This window comes from Falco rusticolus, chromosome 7, assembly GCF_015220075.1.
Source record: "Falco rusticolus isolate bFalRus1 chromosome 7, bFalRus1.pri, whole genome shotgun sequence".
Classification (NCBI taxonomy): Eukaryota; Metazoa; Chordata; class Aves; order Falconiformes; family Falconidae; genus Falco; species Falco rusticolus.
Window position 1 is genome coordinate 22,469,729 of NC_051193.1, and position 19,393 is coordinate 22,489,121.

The 19,393-nt window shown below is 40.9% G+C and overlaps 1 protein-coding gene across 3 annotated transcripts in view; it reads left to right on the forward strand.

Moving 5' to 3' along the window:
- RAB8B (RAB8B, member RAS oncogene family) overlaps positions 1 to 19,393 on the forward strand; it is a 31,358-nt gene that overhangs the window by 4,293 nt on the left and 7,672 nt on the right. For all 3 annotated transcript variants that reach the window (XM_037393999.1, XM_037393998.1, XM_037393996.1), the window contains exons 2-6: positions 12,730 to 12,790; positions 13,963 to 14,023; positions 15,409 to 15,486; positions 16,583 to 16,672; positions 17,437 to 17,502. In XM_037393999.1, the coding sequence (XP_037249896.1) occupies positions 12,730 to 12,790; positions 13,963 to 14,023; positions 15,409 to 15,486; positions 16,583 to 16,672; positions 17,437 to 17,502 (356 nt within the window). The remainder of the gene's footprint in view (positions 1 to 12,729; positions 12,791 to 13,962; positions 14,024 to 15,408; positions 15,487 to 16,582; positions 16,673 to 17,436; positions 17,503 to 19,393) is intronic.

A 19,393-nucleotide genomic window follows, 5' to 3' on the forward strand; every position in this document is an offset into this window, starting at 1 on the left:
CAAGTCAAAATTATTTCCTCACAGAGTATTTCTACTCTTTGTCCCCATGGTTCCTTGTACGTAGACAAAAGATTGGTTGTGTGTTTGTTGGGTTTTTTCCCACCCTCCCATTATGCTTCAGCATTCCCGATCCTCATTCAGTCAATTGCTTTTGGGCTTCACCAGATGGTAGGAGCTGTAGAAGAAAACACACATCAGTGATGGATGAGCAAAGGGAGGGAAGAGTCAGGAAGGCGTTGTCAGTAGTACTTTATTAATGGCTGTTATAATAAATGAATTGTAAGTAAGACTGAAGTGACTGAGACTAGTGTGTCTCAGGTGGTGCCGTTACTCATATCTGCAGAATGGAAGTGCACGTTCAAGGTTTGTGGGGTCTGGGACGTGGGACTCTTCAGGACAGTGCGAGAAGGAGGTCAGAGGGTCCATATGGGAATAGTGAAGATGGGGGTAATGGGGGTAAACGTCAAACTGGAAGAGTGATTACGTTTTCAAGTATCTGGTGGGTGGTCAGCAAGATGTTCTCCTGGTGGTGGTCAGAAATTGTCGTAGTTGGAAACATCATAGATTAAGAGCATTAGAGTTTTTGTCTCTTGTGACCTTAAATTCGATATTAATGCCTCGCTGGTAACTGAAGACGTCGTAGGCTTTGATTTTTGTCTGCCAGTGAGACTGCATTACCCTACTGTATTCTGCAACAGGCCAGCAATGTAAAGTGAAATTGCTTGGCTTTTATTAAAAATGCTGTTGCAGCTTTCTTGCTGCGTGTTATTCTTCAGGAGTGTGGCAGATGTCTAACTGGTCTGTGCCTGTTCCCAACTGGCAGATGGAGGTCTATCTTGGTTATGTGTTATCTGGTGGTTTGAGTGACAGGAGGGCAGCTTAGAGCTGCTTTTTGCCTTGGTTCGAGTGCGGAGCTAACACAGGCAAACGTTGAATGAATGTGGGAACAAATGTATTGATTGATTAATACAGGCTTTGGGAGAGGTATTAAAGACACATAGCTTTTGTTTGAGAATTTTTAATTTACTTTTTTGGGAGCATTTCCTAGCCATTCTGCAACATTTTGAACTGACTTAATTCAGAATTTAATTGAAATGCATAACAGGTGATGAAGAATACAAAGAATACATGCAGTATTTGTAGGGATACTTTATTTCAGGTTTTGTGGTAGAAAGTAGGTGTGTGTTTGTAATTCAAATGATATTATATTGCTTTTTATTTTTAATTGGATGTTATGGTAGCTTAAGTGCCCAGTCCATCAAGCTGACCATGGATACAGTAAATAGATCTGATCCTTTTCTAATGTGAATAAACTATGAATAATAGTAACTGCAATGGAGTTGCACTGTTTAAGACTGTTGTACAAGCAGAGTTGATCCAGAGGCTTTTAGTTGCTGGACTTGAAACTCAAAACTAAAGTCAGCAGCTTCCTGTCCCCACACGAGTTGCAGTGCCATGTAATTCAGTGTGTCTTAAAGGGGTTTTGACCAGTAATTGCGTGTATTATCAGTTTAATCTTGTGGTTTGCAGTCAGCTTTCCTCTTAAATGCAAGCTATGACACTTTTGATCAGATCATACATAGTTTTAAAGGCAGCTAAAGTGCTGCATGTTTCATAAGACTTCTCTTCTGCTGGGGAGAGTGAACAGTTGACCAAGTTTAAGATGATTTGTATTTGGTTTGCTGCTGCTGTGCAGACTACTGCTTTGGGCACCAGAGAGGAAAAAAACAACCACCCTGATGCTGAAGTTAGTGGCGTTTTTGTAGGTGTGTGGCAGCATCTAAGAATGCATAAAGCAGACTGGTCACTAACAGGAGTCTGGCACCGAATCTGGAGCTCAGGAGGAACAGGGTGAGTTTAAGAAATTGGGCAAAGCTGAAGTGGCTGCTAGCCAGGGAACACATACCCTGCTCACGCCCACCCCACCCCACTTTCTTTCATTTCCCAGAGATAAATAGATTTCCTTTGCTGAGACAAAATACCTTGTCTGTATGTTGTGACTTCTGATGGGATTAAAGCTGAAATAAGGTATCTGTGTCAACCCAGGCGTGGAAGGCAGGAGGAAGATACAGTAAGTGAGAGTAACTGCTGGCTGGGAGAATGTCCCTGGTTTAGCAGAAGTGGCTAGGGAGGAGTACTTAGAATATGCAGTGCACAAAAAAGAGGTGGAGTGGCCATGAAAAGAACCTTGCATAATGTAGGAAAACTGTTACATGCTGAGTATGGCCTTCATGAATAAGTTTTGCCTGTTAATTTAGGTAGTAAAAAGCCTTTCAAAAAAGGCCTATTTCATCATTCACATAAGAAGTCAAATAAAGCAGCCCTTCTTCCCTTAACGTCCTTTGCTTCCCAAACAAAACAAAAAAAACAAAAACCCAAACTCACATATTTACATCCATGTAAAAACATGGGCTTAAAAAAGCCTCCGATAAAAATGATGTTCCCAAAGTCTGTTGAGAGCGCTATCTTTAAAAATAACTTCAATAAGTATAAACCTTCTGCTTTGACTTCTGGCATGATTTTGCTGTCTCACTAGGTACCTTACACTCCTGTTTCTAAAACGTGACTGTATTTCAGATTCTTAACTGAAATTCCTAGATTAGATGATTTACCCTAACAAAGATAATTCTTCCTGGATGAGATACTCTGAACTTCGTAGATAATCAAGATCCTTTTGGCCAGAGTCACCAGTTACAAAGCTGTCTCTTACTGCCATTGCTGATATGTGCTTTTTTTTTTTTTTTTTTTTTTCATTTTTATGCTTGTTTTATGTTGCTGGTATACATATTCGATGTACGTTTCTTTCCAATTTTAGCAGGCCCATGCCCTCTGAAGTCTCATCTGTTTAATGAGTGGGGTATTCCTGCATTCCTGTAAAAGATTAAAAAATTTCATCATTGCTCATCTCTTAATCACTTCTGTCTTTATAGTGGTCATGTGTAATTGATGCCTGCTCTGTCTAACATTATCCAATTCAACTTTTTTTTTTCTCTGCCTCTATCGTGGTATCCCTGAATTTCTCAAGGAGGTGCTTGGCAGTCCCGCTTGTTGGGCTATAGCACAGTGTTTAACTGTACATACTAACTGTTCCCATCGAGTCTTCCATACCTGTCTTAAATCTGCAGCTGGTGGAGTACGTGTGCAGTACCTACCGTGGGTACTGCTGGAACAAAATACACAGAGTGTGTTGTTGCTACTGTGCAAGGGGTTTTTACCTCTGAGCAATCAACAACTTACCAACTCTTTCTTTGCTTTGTGAATCTCGGGACCCTCTGTATGTTTGCTTTTCACGTGGCACCTCTCCCGTTGTGAACAGCCAGTGGTATGGCCCCCAAGGCCTTTGTTTCTTCACTCTGAGTAACCAGTTCAGTATAGACATCCAGATCAAGTGGTAGCCCTGAAAGTTTCAATAGACTTTTTAAAAAAGAAGTGACATCTTCATTTCTCACCAGACAGTCATTTAGGTTCACCTGGACCAAAAAATACTGAGCAGAACCAAACCTAACCTTTTGGCCTGTTCTCATCATCGCAGCTGAAGTGTAGTATGTGAAAAGTGAACAATGAACTTTAAATCGTGGTGGCAAGGTAGCATTGGTTACATAGGAATTTTTAATAAGGCATTTTATCGACCTTTTGGATGCTTAAGATGCTAACTGTTGGATGATGTGTTTTGGGTTTTTTTGGTTTTGGGGTTTCTTTCTGACAGCAGTCAGTATTCAGTTAGAGTTATCATGGTTAAAGACAGCATCTTCTATGTTTTCTACATCTACAAACACATCTGACTTACAGGCAGGAGATTCAGGATCATCTTTTCCTGTTCTGGGGGATTCCATTTTCAATATTTATCTTTTTTTGGTCTTACCCACTAAATGATGTGTTTGATAAGGACTAATCACGTGTCATCTCATATTAAGCACTGGGCTTCTGAAAGAGTAATTATTTGTATTCCTAAGCCACTTTCTAAATGAGAAAATCTGGTGTTCTTACCCATTAAAACATGTGGCAAAGCTTATTTTTGTGTTTTCCATGTGCAGTAGAAAGCCATACGCTGCATATCCTAGACCTGAGGGAAAGAAGAGCTTCAAAGTAGATGACGTGCACAAGTCTCCCATTCATGACAGGTTGAGTGAGTATGGGGCTGGGTCATTGGCAGAGCGCTGCAGCCATTGCTGTTCTGTATCTAGCCGTAGCTGGTGGGAAGTACAGAGCAGCTGGGTACTGGCGTTGAGCTGCAGCTGCTCCAATGACGTCCTGGTGTGGGGGATCCACACTGGAGCTGCCTGCACGCTGCCTGTGGGCCACCTTCTGGTCTGTGTTATCTGGGGCTGTCATTTAATGGTCAGTTCAACAGAGCCTGTGCTCTGCTCCTCAGAGGAGGAGAGCTGTGACCGCGTGTACCTGTTCTTGAAGTTACGCCGTCAGTTGTCGTTACAGCTGGTGGTAAGTGGAATTGTGGAACTCACACAGAGGAAAGCTAACCTAGTCAAGAGAGAAAAGGATTTTGTCATGACTCTTTAGCAGCAGCACCTACCCTGGTTAGTTCAGCTAGCTGTGAAACTGTAGCCTCAGCTCCAGTCTGTTGGCTGATTTTAACATTTGCTGCTCTCCGGTTGCACGTTGGCCTAGAAGGAATATGTTCTTGAAACAGCTAAGTTAGTGCATTCCTCTTAGAGACAGTCAGTCTATAAATAATCCTTAAAATAAACAAACTTTGCTGTCTGTATCAGTAGTGCAAGTTTAATCTATTTCAAAATTTTTTTAGATTAAACTGAGTGACCACCAAATGTAGCTTATTTTACATTCAAAATAGAGTGAGAGGTAAACATAGCTTAATTTCTGTGCACTTTTGTAGAGCTGTAGTACCTGGGTTGTAAATGCTAAAAGACATTCAGCAGGGACCCAGCACTTTTGAAGTTGGGCTGTTGTGACAGTTGGTAACTTCACTCATGTCAAGCAGTATTAAGTGTTATTTTATCGTCTTTACATCTGGATTGAGTATTTTTTGTGTTTAAAATCATGCGATTCAAAGGCTGCTCAAAGCAATCTGTAAATTCTGATTTCAGAATGCTGAAAAGAAAATTTCACTTTGCAGGTTCTGCTGTTGTGACTGAAGCACTGTAATGCACGGTGGTGACGGCAGAACTCATAGGAGCACAGTTACGAACAAGTGGCTGAAGAGCACTGGGTTCAACTCTTAGTAGGACAGTCAGATTACACCATAGGTTATCAAGCTGTCAAAAACCTGAATGTTTCAAGGTGTAGGTTGGTCTAATTCACAGGCTGGTTGGGGTTGGAAGGGGGCTCTGGAGACCATCTAGCCCAACGCCCTGCTACAGCAGGGTCACCCAGAGCCGGCTGCACAGGGTCACGTCCAGGTGGGTTTGAATGTCTCCAGAGAAGGAGACACCACGACCTCTCCAGGCAGCCTGTGCCAGGGCTCTGTCACCCTCAGAGTAGAGAATTTCTTCCTCACGTTCAGATGGAGCTGCCTGTGTCCCAGTTTGTGCCCGCTGCCCCCTGCCCTGCCGCTGGGCACCACTGAACAGAGCCTGGCCCCAGCCGCCTGACTCTTGCCCTGAAGATACTTGTAGACGTCGGCAAGATCCCTCTCGGCCTTCTCCAGGCTGGGCAGGCCCGGCTGCCTCAGCCCTTCCTCATCAGGGAGATGCTCCATTCCCTCATCTTCATGGCCCTCCACTGGCCCCTCTCCAGCAATTCCCAGTCTCTCAAACTGGGAAGCCCAGCACTGGACATGGTGCTCCAGCTGTGGCCTCACCAGGGCAGAGCAGAGTTCACTATAATTCCGATGATTATAAGTTGTATTCCGAACTGCTTGTTGTCTTTTAAATAGTAAGTAGTTTATTTTAAGAAGGGAAGCTCAGCGTGGTAGCTGTACTGTAGCCGAGGAGCCGTGTGCTGCAGGAGGTGGCAGCTTGCTTAGCATTGTCAGTATTGGTCTGATCTTGGTAGCAGGTTTCAAGGTCTTGTGCACAGGAAACTGCCTGATGTTACATACACACATGGCACTTGTGTTCTTCGTTGGCTTACCAACTTCAGCCATTTGCAGGTATTTATTTCACCAGTGTAGTGTGTTTAAACTTTAAGAACCTTTACTGTATCTTTTCAAGGTGCAAGATGCTGCTTGTGTATCGCTGTGTAGATGCGGGTATTAGATTACTTGTATGGATGAATAGTAAGATGAAGAAAGGCCAGTTAACCTGAAGGAGCCTCTTCAGCCCACTCTGAATTTAGTAGTTATGGGCTGTCCAAAAGGAATAGAATACAGCTTTGTCTCATTAAGTTGTGAAAGGATGAATAAAACAGGTTGTGCTTGTGTGTAATTGTAAAATCTTACAACTTATTTAAAAGTGTTGACTTCACCCTGCTGTGTGGCTTCATGTTAATCTGCTGTATTTTTGAATGGTCGCAATAAAAGACTACTGTGTCTTTAATTTACATAGTGATACAAGACATTGCTGAGATCATCTGAAAATGCCTTGCAGATGTTACTAGGGACTAAAGCCAAACGTTCAAGTTCAAAATGATTAGACTTTGTTCTTTTGCATGAGGCTGTATGACACACTGGTGTGTTGCAAGTGTTCCCCACCCTGCCTTTTACACTGATCTTTTTTCCTACTTGGTCATTTCTTAATGTTTACTGAAAACCTTCAAGGAAGATCTAATACAAAAGCAAATTTCTGAGGCTTCATTTATCTGCCTTTATGGATGGAGACAGTGTACTGATGTAGTGCAAGACAATATTCCCTCAAAAACACATTCAAAAAATAATTGTATATTTAATCCAAATCCTGCAATATCTGCTGCTGAGAATAAAAAACTAGTAACCGCTGACTAAGCTTGTGGAGAAAATCAGTGGGAACAAATTGACATCCCTCAGCTGTTGGATGCATATGGACAAGAACAGGTTTCTGGGAGAGTGTTGTCCTGTTGGTCTTTCTGTGCTTGGAATCTGCATGGAAGGTGCTGAAACTTACCAGCTCTGTTCATGTGTGTCCACACAAAGCTCATGTGTGTCATCGGTGTGGATATCTGTGTGTCCATTTTTTGGTGAGCGAGGTGTGTCCTTCAGTACCTGTTGCTTACAGCTCTTCAAAATACAGTGAAAAGCAAATGCACTAGCAGAAGCTGGGTCTGAAACATGTACTGCTGCAGTATCTTGGAGATTACAGGGGCGGCTCTCTCAAATTCAAACCCAGCCTTTGGAGCCTCAGCAGGGTGATGCCGACGGTTGCAGCTATACTATGCAAGTTACTGTAAGTCACTGCTTGCTAGTGATGTTCCTCTGTGCAGCTTAGTCACTTGCTGTGCACAAGAAGCGAGGCCTGCAGGGAGAAGTATTTTCCAAGTAATTCTCTCCCAGAATTCTGCAAACTGAAGGTGAAGCACATTGATTTTTTTCAGTCGTGTGTCTCTCCTCACTTCCTTTTTTTGAAGGTAGGTTACAAATCTGCTTGCTCATTTCTAGGTTGCTTTTAAGTCAGCTCAAACTCTCGAGTGACTGCAGGAAAATGTTTTCCTTTCCTTCTGTGTATCTTGAAGTCTCTTGCATGTTATGTCTTGCAGTAAAGAAGGTAGAAATTTTTCTCCCTCTCCAGCTCTGTCCACTGAAAAAAATCAACCCCCCTACAACCCCACATATAAACACGTCAGGATTGAACTGATGTGTAAATTCCAGTTGTTCTGGTGCTGTGTTGCTCCAAAGGGTACCGAGACTCTGTACCTTGACTCCTTTCCCCATCTTGTAATTAATTCCTTTTTATTGTGATCTGTGTGCAATGGTGATAAGTGTTGCAAAGTTTCTGTTTATCAGGAAATACCATTGGAAAAACCTTTTGTTTCCATTTGATTTTACTTCTTCCATTCTTACTTCAAAAGGCTAAGGTAAGATTTAGATAAGTAGGAAGATAACTTCTTTGAGGGTGGAGGTTTTATTACCTGGAGGTCATACCAAACAATCTCTTAATTTTTAGTTTGATAAGCAAGATCTGATACTGTGGTGCATCTTTTACATTCTTTGTTAAATGGGTCTGAAATGAGACCCTTTCTAGCAAGCAAATCAGGTATTACTTTCTCGCAGCTTCTTTGCCAGTTTTTGGTGTTTAATCACCTTTTAAAATTACCTTGGCTTATATATTGAAAAAAAAAAGAAAGCAACCAAAAAAACAACTAGACCATTTAAAATGGTAGTACATTTAGTACTTTTTTTTTTCTTTTTTTCTTTTTTTAAATAAAGTATTACTTTGACAGAGATGGAAAAATACTCTACTGTGGAAGTTATACAGGCTAGTGTATGGTGTCAGAGATTGGCACTTATTTGCATCTGAAAGGGGTAATTTCCTGGCTGATTTTTTGCCACAGCTGCACCAGAAGAATGTTATCAAATGTACCGACTCCATGAACTTAGTGAAATGAGAAACCTGTTAAATCAACGAGTTAAAATCAACAGGAATTGTCATCTGTTCATACAGCATTCTTATATGTAAGGTCCAGCTGCTGCAAGCTAACGTTGAACCACATGAAAAATTAACTTACAATACTGGTTAACTGTGCACTACAGCTAAATATTAGGAACTGTAATATTTGCTTGACAGTGGGTACTCAACGGTTGTCATTTTTTTAACATTAACATGCAGGTCTGTCTTTTCTGTCTTTCACTACTTGTATTATTTGAGAACGTGGCCCTCGCAGTACCCTCTTGCTGAGCAGACTGAAGGCCAGCGAAACCTTTGCCTTCAGGAAGCGGTTGCTGGTACAGTTGTGCTCCAGCTGGAACACTTCGGTTTGGTGTCTTTGTGCCGCAGCATTTTCTGTAGCAGAAAGCTGGTTTCAAAGAAGAAACAAGGCAATCTGTAAGTCCAAACCCGGGTACTGTGTAGGGAAGAGTTGTAGCGGAGGCCTCACTGAAACTGATTCTGTCACACTGAAGAACCTGAGACGCTGGTGCCGGTGGCTACGGGAGTAAAATCATGGGTGAGGGGAGAACGAAAGAGTAACAGCAATGCCTTGAGAGTAAGCTGCTGTTCAAAAAACTGAAGTAGCAAAATAAAGTGTTTCAGCACCTCTGTTCAGTTTGTTCTTCCGTTCCTGTAAGAATTGTCAGGCTGGTTTTGTTACGGTTTGTAGTGGAAAACCATTGGTACTAAAGCTGGAAAAGGAACTACTTAGCATGCACAGCTGGGCAGGCCTGTATATTTAGTATTGTAATGCAGCTCTCTGGAACATTTCCAAATGTCTCTTGAAAATGATTGCATTACAGCATAATTATGGGTAAAATCTGCCTCAGCTGGCAGGAACAAGCAGGAATGTGTAGCTAGGGAGCGGAGCAGTAGAAGAAGAAGTAGTAGTAGCAGAAGAGCTTTTGGTGTATGAAATGAACATGACTTCTTGGCTTAAATCGGAAGAGGCCCAGGTGGGGCCAGCCTCCCTGGCCTCTGCTGCTTGGCTTTGTGCTGTTGGGCAGGGGTGTGCCCGAGCTGGTGGGCTTTCTTGGCTTTGCGTAGCGCTCCCAGGTAAATAGGGCAGCATGAGCTCTCATGGGGTCTTGTGCAAGTCTGTGTGCGCTAGTGGCACTGCCTTTTTTCTTGGTGTGCAGATTTCTCCGCTCAGTGTATTCTTTGGCAGAGTTTGGTTGGGACCTATGGGAGAAAACACTCAGTAAAGTGAGGAGGGAAGGTGCATCCCTGGCCTATAGTTAGCAAGGATCTGAAAAGGGGTTTGAAGGACAAGAAACTCTCAGCTGCTTTTTCCCCGGTGCTGCAAGGGAGATGAAAGCAATTACAGTCCTAACCAATGCACAGTCTGGGTCTCAGCCTCATCCTTGCAGGCTGCAAGTGTGTGATTCCTGCAACAGATGTTTTTATTTCACTATCTAATACGTACCGAGTTGCTAGGTGGACAGCTGTGTCTCAGACGTTTGTGTGGCAGCTCTGCTGTAGCAGTTAAAAGCAATTTTCCTGTTAGCCGTTCTATTCTAAGAATTAATCTGGGTCTGTATTTCCTAAAAGCTTCCAAAACTTATCTTTGGATGGACATCAAATGTTTCTGGGCCTTTTTTTCCCTACTGGAAAGAACAGTGTCACATGTGGCGTTTTAAAACCGTGAAAGCCATGTGATACTTTGCACTCAAGCTTTCTGATTTGCAAATGACCCTTTTTTGTTGGAGCCAAGTACCTTTTCAAACTCCTGTATCCCAGTGTGTGACTGTGCAAAATAAGAATTCATTGACAAGGGGAGCTTTCTGTCAATAATTACTTTTGAAATGCTATAGTCATTAATGTTTTACATGGCGTAATTTCAATTTAACTGCACCCTAGACAGTCGGTACGTGGCGGTGCCCGTGCCTGGCAGGAAGCGGTAGCCGTGTCACCCTGCTTGTGCTACCAACGTTTGCAGCTCACCGCTTCCTGGCGCCGAAGCGAAAGAACAAAAGCAGCGCCAGTTTCTAGTCCATTTTAGTCTCAGAAAAGTCGCAGCTGCATGTGTTAAACTTCTTAGTATCATAACAGAGGCGCTTGGGGCCTTCCCTTTCATATTCCTCTTTCAGCTTTGAAGTTCATCTTTATTCAAAAATTTTGGTGAGGTTCCTACTAGAAACCTGAAGTTCTGCAAAGCTATTTTTTGTGTAGATCCCGAGTTTTACAAGTGATCAAAGGAATGGTTGCATCAGTCATTTTGGCGCTGTGAGAGGAATGACTAACCACGAGAAACCCGTCGGTGCAAGGCGTGAGTTGGTGTGCACACATAGCTGGCCGCAGCGTGAGCTTGCTGCCTCAGAAAACCGTCCCGTGGGGGTCTGTCCCTGTTCCTGCTGGTGGGTCTCGGCTTCAGCCGGTGACAACACATACAGAATTCTCTTGGAGCCACAGTAGGCTCCCAACCTAGTTTTCCCCGTAGTTGTTGAACTTAATTCTAAGACTTCAGGCCTAGACACAAAGGAGCTTTTAAAACTGGTTGTCCATGATACGAATTTTTCCGGAAAGGGGATTGTGTTCATGCTTCATGACCTTTGAGGCCAAGAGAAAATCTATGCAGATCAAAGGTTATTTGTTTTCAGACCTGAATACAATTACCTGTGATTGCAGCAGGTTGCACGTAGTTAGGAGAAAAATCTTTCCAACAAGGGAGACACAAAATCATATCGAATGTAAAATGGAAACACTTGCCAAACTTCTGTTACAGATAATAAGGATTTTTTAAAAGTACACATCATTCTTGTGTCATTTTTAGAAGAATACGAATTAATGGAAGTGTCTTTTTGCCTGTAAATCCAGTAGTGAATCTTGGGAAATTTTAATTGTAGCAGTAGTCATAGTATTTTAAATTCATGCAATTAATTTCATATGCTGTTAGAAGTGCTGGTGTGATATTTCTGCTCTTAATTTGTATTCTAATGGGCTAAACTATGTATCCATAGCACATCGAGATTAAGTAGCTGAAACTTGGTATTTTTGGTATATTAAAATATTAATTTTGCATGTGAGAAGAATGAAATCAAATAGTTAATGAATGTCCATATTTCATATTCAAATGCTACTGTAGTATATTAAAAACATCCCGTAGCTTCCTGTTTAAGTGATAGATGAATTCTTAAAGCTAGAATCAGCGTTCGTCCATCCAGTTCAGATGCTCTTGATAATTGTCACTTAAATTAATCAGAAGAGATTAAAAAAATAAAAAAACCTACCCATCCACCCCCAATCTTTTACAAACTGACTAAATATTAAGTAACTGTTTAAGATTCAGTGAAGAAAAAATAGGCCATTGGTTTCAAAGCAGATTAGTTGCGGGAGTACACGGGGGTGGCTGTCCTGGGATTAAAAAATGTGGGACTCGAGCACTCTCAATTTGAGTTATATTATAGTATAGCTTTAGAGACGTGGAAGTTCATGTAGTCCAGGGAAAAGGCTAGTCTGGAAATCTTGGCTTTGATTCATAGGTCCATTTGATCCCTTTAAACCTTAAAAGACATTATTAAGCCCTTCTGAATTAATTTTTTTTCTCCTCCCCCCCCCCCTCGCCCCCCCCGCCCCCCTGCGCCGGTTTAACATCTGTGTTCAGAATCAATCTCAGAAACTGGTGGGGTACCCTGTGGGAGTGTAAGGGGAGGAAAGAAGTGTTTTCTTGATACATTTTGGAGCTTTCTAGCAAATCTTACTACTCCTAAACACTGTTGAAAAAGTCCCATGCATTATCTACTTCAGCCACTTTCAGTAATTATCTGTATAGCTTTTATCTCCTGTGATGCTTTACCATTTACTGTGATGTCCGATTATCAAAATCAGATGCCAGCTTTGGGAAGGAACTAAAGGGGTCATAGTATGTATATTTTTCCTTGGAGCCAGCAGTTTCTAGGGAGTTGACTTGAACTGCAGGGGCTACTCAAAAGCTGAGAAAAATATACATTCAAACCAATGACTTTATTGGTGTAAAATGGAAGAATTTTGAGATGAAATCTTCCTCGTAATTTTGACTAACTCTGGCAGTGAGTCCAGATTGGGTCAGTTTTCATTGTGCAGAATAATTTATCCGTCACATGTTGGATGCAGCTGAAAACCTTTGTGCATCCTCAGTGCTCCCTAGTGTTTGGAAGAAATGACAGCTTTGGAGTAATTCTTTTACCTAAGTTTGCTCTTACCGAATTGTCAAAAGGAAACTGAACACTTCCTTTTCATTTATTGCAAAACTTAAGAGTATCTCTTTCTCTGGCAGGAATCGACTTTAAGATCAGAACAATAGAATTAGATGGAAAGAAAATCAAGCTACAAATATGGTAAGTATTCCAAAGTAATTTGAAGTTTTCAGTGAGTATTGAATTATCTTTGAGCAGGAATACTTTATAGCTGTTGAGCCTGGGTGTGCCAGAAGTTTCATACCTTTTATTCATTGGCTGCCCATGAAGTTTATGCGTGCTTCTGGCTTGCTCTTGGGGTGGTTCTGCTTTAGTAGCACAGGAAACGGCCCGTTCAAATGCAACATGAGAGCAACTTCCCATTTTATCAAAAGCTGTCCTCTTAAATGTGCATTTAGCTATTCCATGGGGAAGAGAAGCATTAACTCCATAGCTGTAAACTAAAATGTGCAATCTAATAAAATGTGATGTTCTCTGGTACTTTGATGTCTAATTTTACTCAGAGGCACAGGTTAGTGATAGTACTCCCACTGCTTGCCTGGTGGGTTAGCAGAGACCGAGCCTCCTGATAGCAGCAGATGAGTAGTTTTGGAGTAGCATTATTTATTACACATGCCAAACTCTTAAAATGCTCCTGGTGAATGTAGGATTCCTGCTGATTTCTCAAGTTCTAGCAAAGATAGTTGTGATACTTGCATGTGAGCCACAGTTCTTGTGACTGAGGAAGCAAAGTGCCAGGAGTGGTGGGTACAAATTTTCTGTGGAATTTAAGGCAGAAAGCTAGGTTTTGTCAGGCCTTTGAGGTTCAGCAACCCTAGGTGTGACTAGTAGCCAAACACTTTGGTCCTCCTGTTCACTCACAGGTACTGCTTTGAAGTCATCTAGGATAAAATACCAGCACCCAAACATGTAGTGGTGGATTTTAATGCTAACTGTACGTGAAAATGCACTATCCTGAAATACTCTACTGCGGCATGTTTTGGGTTTTGTTTCGAGCAGGACTGGGATGCATCAGAGCTGCCTCTCTTAGTTATTCTAGGGAAGGCTGTGTAGTAATGAGTGTTATTGCTTGCATGAAAATTTAAATGCTTTTGTGCCGTATTTATGGTGCTGCTATAACCACTGATGTAAGTAGGATCGCTTGGGGGTGAGGAAGGTGTTGAGGGCTGGAGAAACTTGTGCAAATACAGAAAAAGTATTTTTTCTTAATGAGGGAGTATCAATATGTTGTTACTCTGTTTAACAAGACACGTCTAAGTACAGAAGGTTGTAAAGATCACCTCCAACAAATACTTGTTTTCACTGAATTTTAGGGATACAGCAGGCCAGGAGAGATTCCGCACGATCACAACGGCTTACTACAGAGGAGCCATGGTGAGTGCTCTCACTTCACAAAAAGCTAGGCACAACTAGTGTAACTGGTTTGCTGCTCCTGAGGTTATATCATGTTAAGTCTTCAGCTGGAGGAGTAGGTAATTGTGGCGTGAGATGCCACAACTGTTGGTTTTGGGTTTTTTTTGTTTTGTGGTGTTTTCTCTGTTTTTCTTTTTTTAAACCTGCTGGTACTTTGTCTAGTCCTGTCTTTGTGATGAAACTTCAAGTCCTATTGTCTTCTTTAATTAAAATTTTGGCAGATTATAGTAAGTTAAGCTGCCCAGCTGTAATCAGGCAGGGTTTTTTTTAATGCAATCAACCTCTTTAAACATTTGAAATGTCTGAAAATAGGTAATGAATTATTTTAATATTAAAAGTGATTTGACTGAATTGCTTTTCCAGACAGTAGAGAATGCAGAATCTGGGCTAGAAGCACAGTCACTTATTAAAGCTACTGTTACCTTTTCCTCCATTAAGAATGACTTGGGGTCAATTAACTGACTTGGAGCCTGTACTCTTTGTGTTACAACTGCTTGTAATGCATTCTTAATGCTGTGATTGGAGGTACTTTATGTTGGGACACTTAATTTCTTGCTGATGACTAGCTATTGCTGCTGCTGCGTGTTCTAACTGCTTTGTATGAACAGATTGGTAACATTCATAGGCTGGCTGTGGGTCCAAGTAATTTCACTATTACGGAATACAGATGGGGAGAAATAGTAATGGTTGTGGCTCTGTGTTAGAGCTTTCTAGTATTTAAACAGGTTATGGCAGTGACATGGTCTTCTCCCCACCTCCCAGTCCACGGCCAAGGACTTTTCTTTGTCCTCCGAGGAATGACTGGAAAGGCAATAAGGAATGGAGGTGAACCTGGCAATCTGTCCTTAATGCAGCTGTTGTGTGGTTTCCCATGCTTTGCTAATTGTTGAGAGCTCACACTAGTATACGTACCTAACTGTCTGAAAGAGCTAAAGCTTCTGGGAGAGCACCTAGTGCCAGCTTTGCTGTAAGTATCTACTGGCCCCAGCAGACTGGATCTCACAGGTTTGTCATCTTTGACTGCTTAAAGCTGCTGCTTCTAAATTTTGCTTTAACAGTAGTGTCTTGGTTGCTGTTGTAGTAGAATTTCTAAACTTTTCCTGACTGTAGCCTAATAATTTAAAACTTCATATAGGAGGTGTGTTTGACCTCTTAACAGTGCCAACAGTTGTTAAACAGTAAAATTTTGGGTAAATTCTCAGCAATGGCATAATGCTTTGAGAAAGGATTCTAGGTGTGTAAGTTGTATGTTGAATTTCTTGCAAGTATACTCAAACCAACAACGTATGTTGAAACTCAACCAGTAGTGCTAGCTCATCTAATGAGATTTTCTTACTTTTATTTAGGGAATTATGCTGGTGTATGACATCACAAATGAGAAGTCTTTTGACAACATAAAAAACTGGATAAGAAACATAGAGGAGGTAGGCGCTTTGGAAAGTACTTCTTACTTGTTCCATCTTATGATTTCCCTGGGACAAATAATAAGTAATTGTTTGCTTTCATTTTAGTAGCCAACATATAGTAGCCATAGTAGCCAAGTTAGACCGTGCAGTGAATGCAACAGTGATTATTGATGATGAGAATATTCATTCTTGTTCATCTAGGGGTAGAAGGTAGAAAGTAAGCATAAAGTATGTCAAAACTGCTCTTACTATATGGCTTGTATTCTTTTTTGCTTTTGGGTGTGTCTAAGGAATGGGAAGGAGCAAGATCTCAGGGTGTCTACCTTTCACTGAGATGATGACAAATCTGTCTCATTTCAGTTGTTAACTGTGTTGTGTGTGTGTCCGACTAGAGGTTTCTGACCTTTTCATTTGGTCTTGGGTAAGCTTCCTTCCTGCTGACTTACTGTAAGCTATTTAGTGGGATGTGCTGTCAAGTAGGGATAGGTCATTGTGAAGTTAGAGAAGAAACCTTAATTTTAGTGAAGCTGTAGTTAGATAACAGAATCTTACTCGTTGTTTTCCCTTAAACATAGAATCCGTGGGCTTTTCTTTAGTATTTCTTTAGTATTGTTCTTTGGCTCTTAAACAAAATTCCGTATTAGTGACCAATTTGATTCAATAGTGACTGGGCTAGAAAGTTCTCTTGCTGAATTGATTATTAAAGTATTGATTATTTAAAAGTATTTTGTTAATAACCTGTTTTAAAAATGCAAATGTATCACATAATGATACTCCAGCCCAATACCCTAGGTGTCCATGCACCACTTGGAAGTGTGTACTGTTACATTTCCAGAACAACTGAATGCCTGTGTGTGTGAGCAGCCTGGTACAGAGCTCATAGTACTGTTTTGATCTGTAATAATACTCCGGCAAATTTAATCTAGGAGTATTTATTCCAACCTGGTTTAAATATTAAATTGCTTGTTTCGAAAGTCAGTCTCCTTGCCAGCAATGCATTAACAGTAGACAAGTTTTAAAAAAGAAAATACTCATTTGTAGATGAGTTTGACACGTAACCTCTTTTAAATAATGATGCACTTTGTTTGCGAGAGATTACTTTTTCTTCTTTCAGCATGCCTCTTCAGATGTGGAAAGAATGATCCTGGGTAACAAATGTGATATGAATGAAAAAAGACAAGTTTCAAAAGAAAAAGGGGAGAAGGTAAGCTTTGGTGAATCAACTTAATTAAGAGCCTGCTTTTCTTAGGATTTTCGCTGCTGGGGGTTTGGTGTGTTTTAAGCACATGAGAGGTAATGGGCCTCAAACCTCTTGTTTTAGATACTTCTATATATTATAGGATGCCAGGCTTGGGTTTTTTGATTTTTAAATAACACTTGACTGTCTTCAGGTTTCAGTAAACCTAATGGCACTATTGTCTTGAAGGGAAGATCCTGTAAAGAACACTGACCTTTGCTATAGCGAGCGTGAGATATTCTACATCTCGGTATAAAGCTTTGTATATAGTTTGACCTTATTGTACTTGTTTCACCATGGTGGTTACTTGCTCTTTTCATAAGTACTGTTATTAAAGCTGAAGTAACTAGTTGTTCTGCAGAAGAAACAAGCAAGTAAGAATACTATATAATCTGTTATGTACACAGCTAAGTAGTGTAGTTGCTTGTAACACCATTTACGAGATGATGGTAGTTATCTGTGTCTGTAAATCTGTATCAATGAAGATTCTAACTTACTGTTCTTTTAGGTCCTAATTAAGTCTTTTTGTAAGAAATTAATCTCTGTTGATTTTGAGGTTCACATGAGGGTATGACCTGTTCTAATGGTTTGCCTAATTGTCCAGCAACTCGATGGGTTTGTTTTTGAAAATTGCTACAGTATACAGCATTAATTCTGTTATGAACCGATGTAAAATGTTTCTTTTACAAAGGAACTTCAAAAACACTGAAAAACTTTAACCTCTCTTCTAGTTAGCAATTGATTATGGAATCAAATTTTTGGAGACAAGTGCAAAATCCAGCATAAATGTGGAAGAGGTAAGTGATGTGCATTATGCTTAGGTGTGTTTCTTGAGCTGCTACTATGGAGGCGTGTTTCATGATCTGCTGGGCTTTCTGACCTGATCTGGGACCTGAAGTCCTAACTGTGCTCCTGAGTCACCACTCTTGTTGTATTCAGAGAGCTGCTGTAAAATCCAGCATTTCTTGTATTCTGGTAGTGTCTGGAATTGTGTTCTAAACCGGTGTTAAGAGCAGTTTGCTGTTACTGTAGCAAACAGTTGCTTTAGACTTCTGTGCCTCGCTACTTAAATTGCAGTGCTTTTGGACAGGAATAGAAGTAATTTTAGAGCAATGCTTTGTGCAGGAAATTGGATTCCAGATTCTTTACTTTCAGAATAACAAGCTACTGTGTCAAGGAGCCTTCAGGTTACTACTTAAAGGGTGCTGTGCGGATGAGACTGAAGATTTGTTTGTTAACCTGGAACACCAGCACAGACTGACTGCCATAAGCTGATGTTAGAGGAGGAAGAAGGCTTGTAATGCTATCTATAGACTTGCAATCTGTTTTCCTGTAAATGAATTTTATGCTAAAAACATGAGATCCCTATTTATGAGAGCATAAGGAAGGAGAATCGGAAGGAAGCGTGGCTCAGCTCCAGTCTATCTTACCATGAATCACTCTTGTCATCTCAGAGAGGTGGGGGGAGGATCTTAACGCTATGACAAGGAGTGTGGACAAGACGATAAGATGATAGCAAAAGGCAGTTACATTAAGATTCATTTATTCAGATAAGGCAGACTTGTTCTTATATGTTGTTCCTGTACCTAATCATCTAAAAGCCCTTCCGCATGTATTGGTGGGATACCTTTTAAAAGTCCTCCAAACGCATACTTAATTCAGATCATGCAGCCAACAAATTAACTAGAAACTGAAGAGATCGTTACTTTAAAATAACATGAATGATGCCATGCCAGACAAGCGTTTTTCTTCTGATTGCAGGATGATGGTTGTACAGTATAGCTAGAGCGGACTTAGTTGCATTGTGGTGCATCTGGGGTAGTGCTGGACCTGATTTGCCCAGTGTCGTTATGATTCTTGCAGCAGATAGTGGAAGTGTGAACATGAGCAGCTAATACCAGTGGTGGACAGCAGTATTCTCTGTATAGAAAGCACCTATCTTCAGTAATTTCTCCAGATAGTTGACTTGCTCTTTCATGGCATGTCCTGCGATTTCATTTTAACTCCTGTGGGTCATGACATGTACAGTAGTGTGTGCTCACTCCAAACGACTTTGCTATGTGATTTTTTTTAAAAAAATTGTCACATGATTAGTGAAGAAAGTATTAAAAATTGCAGCTGGTACGGGCATTCAACAAGTAATGATTTAGTCGTCTTTCTACCAAATGTTGAACTTGTGGGAAATGACGCAATCATGTTATTCTGTATTCCTGTGATCAGAAGTGATTTCATTTATTTGTTGTGATTTATTTGCATTAAATGAGTGTCTCTCTGGATATATTCCAAACACAATGAGAGGGGAAACGTTTACAGTTTTTTACATTCTGGAGCTGTCCTCGGGTTGTTGATGTCTCCAGGTAGCCTAAAATCTTGCTTTCCCTTCTTCTGGAGAGTTGCAGATTTTCTTCTGCTGCAGAGGTTTTTTTGCTCCTTTATACATTGAAGTCTGAGATGCTGAGATTTGCTGATGATTTTTTTTTTTCTTTTTTAATAGGGATGTTGGAAGCATAAATAAACATTATAGATAGCCCAGGAGCAAAACTTTTGGAGAACAGAAAGCAAGCTAGCCTGAATGTGAATTCCCAGGCATGCCATCCCCAAACCTTTCCGTGGTTTTCTAGTTACAGTGCGCAGTGCAGTTGGGGGTGGGTGGGTAAGTATTAGTGCATGCAGCGCTCTCTTCAGCAG